The 9,441-nt window shown below is 55.7% G+C and overlaps 1 protein-coding gene across 1 annotated transcript; it reads right to left on the bottom strand.

Moving 5' to 3' along the window:
* Positions 1 to 4,494: 4,494 nt before the first annotated feature.
* LOC137464421 (M-phase inducer phosphatase 2-like) lies at positions 4,495 to 8,728 on the bottom strand. The gene is made up of 11 exons (XM_068175752.1): positions 8,493 to 8,728; positions 8,133 to 8,169; positions 7,914 to 8,012; positions 7,378 to 7,839; positions 7,038 to 7,211; positions 6,821 to 6,916; positions 6,441 to 6,503; positions 6,240 to 6,338; positions 5,332 to 5,465; positions 5,121 to 5,232; positions 4,495 to 4,910 (listed from the first exon to the last, which is right to left on the bottom strand). The coding sequence occupies exons 4-11, from the start codon at positions 7,720 to 7,722 to the stop codon at positions 4,785 to 4,787; spliced, it is 1,149 nt and encodes a 382-aa protein (XP_068031853.1). The 5' UTR covers positions 7,723 to 7,839; positions 7,914 to 8,012; positions 8,133 to 8,169; positions 8,493 to 8,728; the 3' UTR covers positions 4,495 to 4,784.
* Positions 8,729 to 9,441: the final 713 nt, after the last annotated feature.

The raw sequence follows: 9,441 nt of genomic DNA, 5'->3' as shown, positions 1-9,441 counted from the left end.
CTGTGCAAGTTGTCTTCAGCATAAAAAAAAAAAAAAGATCCCTGGTTTATCAAGACTGTTTTCAGCACAGAGCCAAAACAGCCCTGTCCAGTAGCCTAGCTACTCTGAAGAATATTACCTCTATCCCAGCCCAGCCCAGGTAATACGTGCTGGTGGATGGCAGGGTGCACCTTGCAGGACACGAGGTCCCTAAAGCTCCTTCGTAGCAAGGATTAGCTCCTGTCCTCTTGATGGGCTCAGGAGCTCCTAATCCGGGCTTCGTGCTGCCGGCTGGTTTGCCCTCCTCACCTAGGACAGGCACAGGCTCTGCGTGCGCTGTTGTCCGTGCTAGGAGCTTCCCCAGGGAGGAGAGGAGGCTGCGGGGAGCGCCTGCCACCCAGCCCAGTTGGAAAAGCGCTTGGCCAGGGGCTGCCAGTGCCCAGCTGGTGGCACTGTGTCCCCGTCAGGCTGCCCGGCCGGAGGAGAAGGCGATTTGCCCGTGCCTGGCTGGAAAAGCTGATGTGCCTTTTCTGGCCAAATGGCTTTACGCCGGCATTTAATAGTATATATTTAATATATACTATATTATATAATGATAGTGTGTATATATATATATAAATGTTTATGTTTATGTTTATGTTTCGTATATAATATATATAACATAACATATATATTATATATAATAATTACATGTATTTAATAGTATCTTTTTAATATATGTAAATATATATAATATATTTAACATATATTTTATATATATTATATATATATGTATTTCATACGTATTATATATATAATATATATTATGTTATATATTATTTATAATAACTATATATATTTAATAATATATTTTTTACCCGATCCTCCTGTGGGCATGACCTCTTCTGAAGTAGCTGCAGTTTTGCTCAGGCCGACAGAAGCTGTTGGGCACATTTGGACAGCTTTGTCAAAGGTCTGAGGAGCAAAAACAAGGCAGAGAGATGGAGGGCTTGAATTTACCAGCACTTTTGCTGGCTTTGACATGGCCTGCACCATCCCAGGGTTTCTGCCACATCACCACAAGACCTGAGTCTAGGTTTTGCCTCTGAATGAAATGTAAACAAAGTGCTGCTTCTATTTATGTTTTTTGTTGTCTTGTGGAGAATGCAGTGCTAACAAGGGACTCTGCCTCTACCACTTCCACTTTAATGCTACTTGAAAAGTGAAGTTCAAACCCACCCTACATAAAAGTCTTTGTTTAAGTAATTTTAAGGTGAGATGGTTAAAAGTACTTAAAAGTGCATTCCTGCCCTCCACTTTGCTTGCTGAGGGGGTCAGAGCCAAGAGCAGTTGAAAATGCCACCAAGACATTTTTTAGGGAGTGGCGCCCCTGGTTTCCTCCACAGAGAGAGGAATTGCAGCACAGATGTGCAAGGAAATAGCAACGCACCCACTTGAACTGTTACCAGCAGAAAGCAAGGAGATTAAAGCTTAAAAGAGCAGCAGAACAGCATGGCCATCAACTGATCTTGTAAAAGGCAGGGCAGAGATTTCAATATACTTCACCATCAGGGCAAGCCAGGGTTGAAGACAGCTGCCGTTCTTTTTTCCGTGCTCTCAGGGGATGTTTAATCTGTGAGACAGACAGATTTTATATCCGCCTTGACAAATGACAGAGAGAAAAAGAGAGAGGTGGAAAGGTGAGGAAATTTGTCCCAGGTTTCAGGAGCAGAATTGGGGTGTGCAGCCCTGGCTGTGTGACACCTCAGGTGTGAGATGGAGGAGAAGTGACATGGAGGGAAGGTCTGGGTGGAGGAGAGGTGTGGATCATACACATTGTGCAAGGATGGGGCCATGGACTTGATCTTGGAGAATGATGGGGCAGAAGAAGAGAGAGGCACAACCAGCAAGGGTTAGGTGAGAGTGTGGGGAGGAGAAGGGGCTTAAGGCAGATAAGGAAGACAGAAACTGTCAGCAGAAGGCCAGACTGAGTTTTACATGTAGCAGGAAGAGCTCCTGTGTGTTCAAAGAAAAGAAAAAATTAGGACTACAGTGACTGAGGTAAGGTAAAAAGCAAAATTCAGGGTGTGTGAGCCTGGGGGACAAGAAGAGAATTATTAAAAGTTTGAAAGTTGCATTTCTGTGCCTCTGCAAAGGCAGTGTTGTGTATTCTTGCATGCCCTCTTAGAAGAGCAGCAGTGGATGATGCATCTGACCCCTCAGCTTCCCAGATCTTGCAGAGCTAAAGATTGGCAGCAAGAAGAAAACTCCACAGTAAGGCATGATAAGGTAACACAAATATTGGGGTGGGTGTTCTGACCTGTCCTAGGCTTTCTGTAAATTAAACACAAAGGCAGAAGATGACCTTTGTGCCAAAGGCTGATTCTCTGCCAGCTCCTGGAGAGCAGGAGCCTCAATTTGGTGACACAGGAGCCTGGGTAGATCATCTCCTGGGCCAGAATTGTTGAAAGACAAGCTTCTCCTATTTTTGTCAACACTCCTGGGCTGCCTGCAGGCAGGGAGCACTGACTCACACAGGCTAGCTCACTTAGAACAGACCTGTCCCCAGCAGGAGCTGGTCCAGGAAATGCCTTTGCTGGGCACTGACCTGGAGTTATTTTTAATGTCACAAGCTCTCAGGAAACTAACTGGTTTGTTAAAGCCAAACCAGCCCTTTGCTGGTTTGTTAGAGGCCTAGAACAGATGTGAAGAAGAGCAGTGTGCTCTGGGAGAGGAAATCAGAGGAGGAAAAAAAAAAATGTCACCATTTCCTTTTAGAGAGTTGCATTCAGTATCCAGTTGGAACAGTGGGAGCACCATTGCTGTGGGGCTTCCAAATCCAGGGACTGTTGTGTATCCATGCATGCTGTGGGAAGCAGTTGTACACTGCCAGGACATTAAATTTGATTCCTTAATGAGCTCTGAGCTGCTAGCAAGATCCATCAGTCCCAGAAAACTCAATTTTGCAAGGATCTGCTGAGAAATGAGCAGGTCTGGTTTGGTTTCCTGATCATGCCTAGGGTAAACAGCAGAGCAGGAGTGTCTCTGAATAATAAGTATGCATGAACACACACAAAGTTGAAGCAAATGCAATTATTTATGGAGGATATTACAGAGCTGAGACTAACACTGGGTCCCTGCAGGTCCACGAGGGGAGCTGTGGGCAGCCTAAAACCTTTGCAGGTGGCTCTTATAACCGTGCCTTCCTAGCTGTGCTGGGACAAGGGCACCATACAGAAAGTTTGCTCTTCAGCACTGGTGTGAGCATAGCACCCTGCAGAGAAATGCCTCTTGCTGGCAGCCCACGATGAAAATTGCTTCCTGGTTTCTTTGTGACACTGCTCAAATAAACACTCAGTGAGTTTCAGGGAATAGGCATTTACTGTCATGCTGTTTCTGTGTCAAAATTACTCAGTCAGCAGCGTGTTTAAAATGTGGTTATGATGAAGCATTGTCATACTCATTGGTTTTACATACTATTCAGTCATGTATTTCACAGCCACGTCACAACGGTGTATATGTAATCTATAATATTATAATAATATACATATATATAATAATATATTAATGGGTAATATAATCAGTGTAGATTATATTACCCAATACCCATGGCATTAAATACTTCTCTGTAATGAAAAATTACTCAGTAATATAATATTATTATCATTATTTCATGATAGCTGGGGTGCACCAAAGCCCACTGAAGCTTTAGCATAGGCTGTGAAAACTCCCAGAGAATGAGTCAGGTTTGGTGTTTTGTTACTATGACACAGACCCAAAGCAAAGCATGTGCCATGGATACCAGGGGGTCTACTGAACCTGTAGACCAGAAGGTCGACCTTTTAGCATTTCAAGGGAAATGTAAAAGATATCAACAATTAAATAAATAGTCCTTCATAATTACAAGTGAGGGAACTTATTGTGTGACAGCCAAACTGTTGTGGCAACACTTTATAGAAAGTTAATTTGCTCTGATATTCTCTTTTTTTGCGCCCACTGTATTTTAACAGGTCATCGGAAGTTGTCTCAGAATGTGAGGGGTTAATGCTGCTGAGTGCCCTGATAAGCCCTGACCCCCACTTTGGGGCTGCCACAGTTCTGGGAGTCCTACTGAGCCCAGGTTCCTCTCAGGAATGGGTGTCCCAGCTCTAGGGGTGCTGCAAAGTTCAAGAGACCCCCTAAGAAAAGAGAGTATCCTGCCTGGGGGTGTCCCACAGCCACCCCAAGTGTCCCAGGGTTCCTGCCAAGCCCAGCATGCCCAGGAAAAAGGGTCCTATGGGGGTTCGGGGCCACACTGCTGCCACCCCAGCATGCAGGAACAGCAGCCAAGGGGCCAACACTTGGCCCTGGCCCAGCCCCCTTGTCCCTGGGGAAGCCACCACCACGCCCCAGGGCGTGTCCCCTGCCAGCAGCCGTCCCCGTCCCTAAACCCCAGAGCCCTCCAGCCCCGCCTACCCGTGTCCCCAGCCCCGGATCGGGGACTCCCATCCCTGCAGCGCCCTGGTGCGGGCAGAGAGAGCTCAGGAGCCGCGTTTATTCTCCTGCAATAGGAGTTTATTAACAGAGACTGGTACAAACGGACCTAACAGCAGACAAACACAAAAATATTCATAACAATAAACAGCAAAAAATAATCGTACCAATAAGCAAAAGTTCATAACAATAGACAAAAATTATTTATAGCAACAAACAAACGCAAACGCAATGCTAACCCTAAATACCAAGCTAAACGCATCCGAACAAACCAGCCCAAGCCGAGGCGCATGCCCGGCCAAGGCAACCCTTCCTCCAGTGCCAGCTCTAGCGTGGCGTTTCCCCCCGAGCGCTCACAGGTCCCGCCCGCAGATGAAGAGCGCCCGCCGGCCGCGCCGGCTCCGCCCGCGGAACCTGCGCAGCTCCTCCCTGAACGCCGGGTCCTCCATGGGCCGATAGTCCCGGGGCTCGCAGTGGTCCTGCAACCCACGGCTCCGTCAGCCCCCGCAGCGCAGCCCCCGGCCCGCACCCGTCCCGGGTCAAAGCCAGCGCCCCCGGCTCGGAGATCCCCTCCCGTTGCACGGAAGGGGCTCAAAGCCAGCGCCGCCCCTCCCCACTGTCCTGTGCCCCGTCCCCCCACCCCAGTTCCTGCTCTCCTGACATCGCAGGGACATCGGCAGGGGACTCACCGGGAACTGGAAGAAGAACTCGCGGTACCCTCCCTTCAAGACGTAGAGCTCGGGGTAGTACAGCTGCGGGTACCTGTGGCAGGAGCGATCCCTCTCCCGCAGGAACTTGCATCTGTGGCCGGGCAAAGCCCACAGCATCAGCCCCGTGCGGGGATCCTGGCTTGCCCGGGGAGCTGGCACACCCCTGTGTGCCCCCCGTCCCCTCACTCACATTTTGGGCCCCCGCTCTACAGAGAACTCGCAGTGGAAGGTGATGATCACCCTCTTGCCGGCGTCCTGAGGCACGATGGGCCGCTCCAGCAGGTATTCCTCCACGTCTCGCTGCAGCGGCAGGTTGACAGCGCCCTGGGGAGGACACAGGCGCCTTCTTCCCCTCTGCCTCCAGTTTCATTTTCTGCACGGACCCAAGGACGCTGCCCCCAGCCTCCCCCCCGCCACCATCATGCTCCTCTTTCCTGTAGATATTCTCAGTTCAGTCAGAGAGAAAAAGAGAAGGTTTTCTAACCAGGCGAGAGCCTGGGAGACATTTGGGAAAGAATGTAAATAATTCTCTAATCTATCTTGTTCACATTTTTATAGATATGTTCTGCCACCGTGCATCATTCACTGCACACCAATGGCGTGAGATGTTTTTACTCTAAGACCAATGAAATTAGTCCGCACGATGTTCTCTATATATAGAGCGGTGCATTTGAAATAAATCAGAATTCATTCTCTTTGCCTTCTAACTTGGAGTCTTGTTCCCGTCCTGCTCTATGGCGACACTTTCCAACTGGGAATTAATCCTTTAGCGGGTGAACGGGTGGCATGGCGTTTTTTAGGGGCTGCTCCACCCCTCCGGGCGGCTCTGGGCCCTTCATGGGGGGCTGCTCAACCCCTCCGGGGGCTCAGAGGGGCTCTGGAGGGGCTGCTTCACTCCTCTCTGAGACTATCTTTGGAGGGGCCGCTTTATCTCGCGGAGAGTACTCAACACATCCCGGGGTATCCTGAATCCCTGCTGTCTCCGCCCCTCGTGGGGAAACGCTCAACCGCCCGTGGTGGGCTCGGCACCTCTGCGGCTGCAGTGGGGCTCGAACAACCCCCTTCCTCCCTGCCCCGAGGCCACGGCGGGGCTCTGACCTTGATGTGGCCGCCCTGGTACTCATAGGTGTACCGGCAGTCCACGACGACGCTGCGCTCGATGAAGCTGCTGTAGTGCCCGGTCAGCACCTTCGCCAGCTGCGGGGAGAGCGTGTCACCAAGGGGGGACACACGGGGGCTCGGGGGGCAACAGACAGGCAGCCCCTCGGGGGGGCTGCGGAAGGATCGCTGTCCCCTTACCGTGTCAGGAGAGATGTACTTCAGGCCCGGGTCCTTCCCCTCCACCGTCGGCAGGAGGTGAGGCTGGAGGAGACACGCCCTGGGCTCATCCCCGTCCCAGGGGCACCTCCCGGGGGTGGCACCTGTCCCCCCAGCCCAGGAGCCCCCCGTGGCCAGTTCTGCAGCCCCGGGCGGGGAAGGGGCACATAACGTGCCTGGGGCACGGGCACGGAGCTGGGGAGCAGTGATTGGGCTCTTCACCCGCTGCAGGTCCCCAAGCAAGGGCCACCAGCTCGCTTTGGGCTATCTTTGGCAGCACTGCGGGGCTCCGATGGTAGTCCCTGCTCAGAATAACGGGGGCGGGCGGCGCCCCCAGAGCTGCCCCGTCCTCGTGGCCCTACCTTGGAGAAGTCCCCAATGAGCTCCTGGTCATCGTTGGCCAGCAGGTTCTCGATATCCTCGAGCTGGGCAGACCTGCAAGGGTCCAGCCACACTCCCTGCGCAGGCACCAACCAGAGACACGCCCAGATTTCAGCAGGGGCTCTGGCACAGCCGGGCAGTGGCCCAGTCCTGCCAGGGACAGGCTGGCTCTCCCCCGACACCTTCCCCATCACCCACCGGCTCCAGGGATGCCTCCTGCTCAGGACTGCCGGCCACTCTCCTCTGCCGCTTGGCCTCGGCAGGGCTGTCACTGTCCGAGGGCCGTCTCCGCTTCGGGACGGGCCCGTAGACACTGCCGGGCGCCGAGGGCGAGCGGAAGAGCTGCCGGCACCTGCCGCGCTTCCCCGGACGCTGTGGGAAGAGCCCGCGCTGCTGCCTGGGGGTCTGGCAAGCCGCCAGCTCCAGGGCTGGTGCTGCTCACCAACCAGCCCCCGCCCCAGGGACCTTCGGCCCCAGACCCCCCTTCGGAGACCCCAAGACTGTGGGGCTCCGTCCACTGCCAAAGGTGGCCACGTACCAGCTTTGCCTCCTCCTTCTTTATCACTGGCGTGGTCACCGGCTTCTCCATCCCCTGGAGCACGGTGGAATCATTCTGCCACGGCAGCAGCTGGGGGGACTTGGGGGAGAGGCAGAGGAGATCGTGAAGGGGACAAGTCCTGCCAGCTGCTTCCCACCCCCAAGTAGGGACGAATCCCGTACCCAAGGTCTGCCACCCCCAAGTTCCTTGGAGGTTTGGAGTCACAGTGTCCCCATGACCCACCAGCCCGCCCATCTCCCACATGCACACATCTCCTGGACCGGCATGGCCACTTGGTCCAGCCAAGGATCCGTATTTCCTCTGGAGCGCTCCGGCCTCTCTCATCGGCTCTGATGTGCCGCAGGGGCTCTTGGCAAAGAGGTCCCAACTGGCAGCCCCGTGGCCGGCGGGCAGCCGGCTCCGCTGGCCCAGCCTCTGCAGCTTCTTGGGGACAAAGCCCTCCTGCAGCTGGGGGTACACGGCGTCAGGACCCCTGTGCCCCCTCCCTGACCCCCAGGTCTCGCCGCGCCCCTCACCTCAACTTCGGACTCGCTCTGCCGCCGCCGCACTCTGTCCCTGCGCACCTGGAGCTGGGAGATGTCCTTCAGCACCGGGCTGGCTTCCAGCTGCCACTGCTGTGGGACAGCCAGGGGATGAGCGGTGCTGCACAGCCCTGCTCCCTCTCCTGGCTCCATCCTCCTCGTCCCGGCTCGGCCGGAGACTCGGCAGGATCCTGCACAGCCTCCAGCACTCACCGGCAAGAAGCGGATCCTCTGGCGAAAGGGCTTCCTGCTGCAAGAGCCGGCAAAGGAAAGGATCGAATGACTACAGGTGTCCCGGACCGCTGTGTCCCACCCCTCTGCCATTGTCACCTCCGTCCCCTATGTTCTCAGGGTGGGGTAAGACACCACCCCCCCCCCCCCCCCCCCCCCCCAGAGCTGTCACAGCTCCCCAAAGGGACCTGGGCAGGCACTGAACGAACACCAATAGCCTGAGCTGGACCCCAGGAGGGGCACGGGCACAGCCTGGCTTTTGGGTCTGGGACAGGGACAACCTGGGAAAGAGGACAGCCTGGCATTCATGTTCTGCCCCAGGGACAGAGCCCCTTCACGTACTCTTTGAGAGCCCTCTCAGACTCCGCGATGGTTTTCTGGAAGCTGTGGGAAGAGCAGAGATGGGATTTATAGGGAATGGCATCCGTATCCCCGCCCAAGCAGCTCAGATTGTCACCCCCCAGACACAGACTGGAGGTCACAGCCGGATACGCAGCCCCCAGCCAGGTTGAGACCGGGCCCTGCTGCTCGGGAGAGGCAGGGCAGGGACAGGGGCTGTCCGCGGGGGGACACGGGGATGGGGCCACTCACTCTTCTTGCAAGGCTGCGGAACTCTGCCGTGTGTGGGAGTCCGGACCTGATCCTGCGGGGAGACAAGGGACAGGGGTAGCCCCGGTGTGGGGATCGGGTCCTGGCCCCAGCCCGGGGCCCCGGGCAGGATGGGGCCGGGCCGGGAGCCGCCCGGCAGACGGGTGGCAGCGCCGTTGGGAGCACCGGTGCCGCACGGAATGTCGCATGTCACCCTCAGCGGGGTCCCCAGCGGAGCGGTTCCTGACTGAGTCCCAGGCAGTGCAGGTGTGAGTTCCTGCCTAACGCTCCCCAGCAGCTGCCCCGCCTCGACCTCCTCGGCCAAGCCCTGCCGAGACACCCCTGACCCCCCTCCGACACTCCCGGCACGACCCCGGGGCCGGGGCCGGCTGCGGACGGCTGTGGGGCGGAGCAGCCCCATCCCTCACCTGTATCCGTGGGCTGCGAGGAGACCGAGTCCCGGGGACGGCCCGAGGCCACCGGCTCCGGGGCCGGCGAGCGCCACGGACGCGGGAGGGGCGGCCCCCCGTGCCACCTCCTCGGGGTGTCCCGGTGCCTGCGGACGATCGGGACGGGGAAGTGTCAGCGCCCCGGGTGCCCCGAGCCCTTTGTTGCCCTGGCGGGTCGGGGGCCGGAGCTGAAGGAGGGCATCCCAAAAGCGCCCTTGGGCACGGCCCCACACGGCCGTGTCCCGTGGGAGGAA

The sequence above is a fragment of the Anomalospiza imberbis genome, chromosome Z (assembly GCF_031753505.1).
Source record: "Anomalospiza imberbis isolate Cuckoo-Finch-1a 21T00152 chromosome Z, ASM3175350v1, whole genome shotgun sequence".
In the NCBI taxonomy this organism is placed as follows: domain Eukaryota; kingdom Metazoa; phylum Chordata; class Aves; order Passeriformes; family Viduidae; genus Anomalospiza; species Anomalospiza imberbis.
Note: the sequence above shows the minus strand (reverse complement) of the source record. Positions and strands in the feature narration are given on the sequence as shown.

Bases quoted from the DNA above. Each gene is read 5' to 3' on its own strand.
- LOC137464421 (XM_068175752.1), bottom strand. From the start codon at position 7,722: ATGAGAGAGGCCGGAGCGCTCCAGAGGAAATACGGATCCTTGGCTGGA. The intron at 6,339-6,440 runs GTAAGGGGACAG...CTCTCCCCGCAG, and splicing joins AGTACATCTCTCCTGACACG to CTGGCGAAGGTGCTGACCGG. The intron at 5,466-6,239 runs GTCAGAGCCCCG...TGTCCTCCCCAG, and splicing joins ACCAGGGCGGCCACATCAAG to GGCGCTGTCAACCTGCCGCT.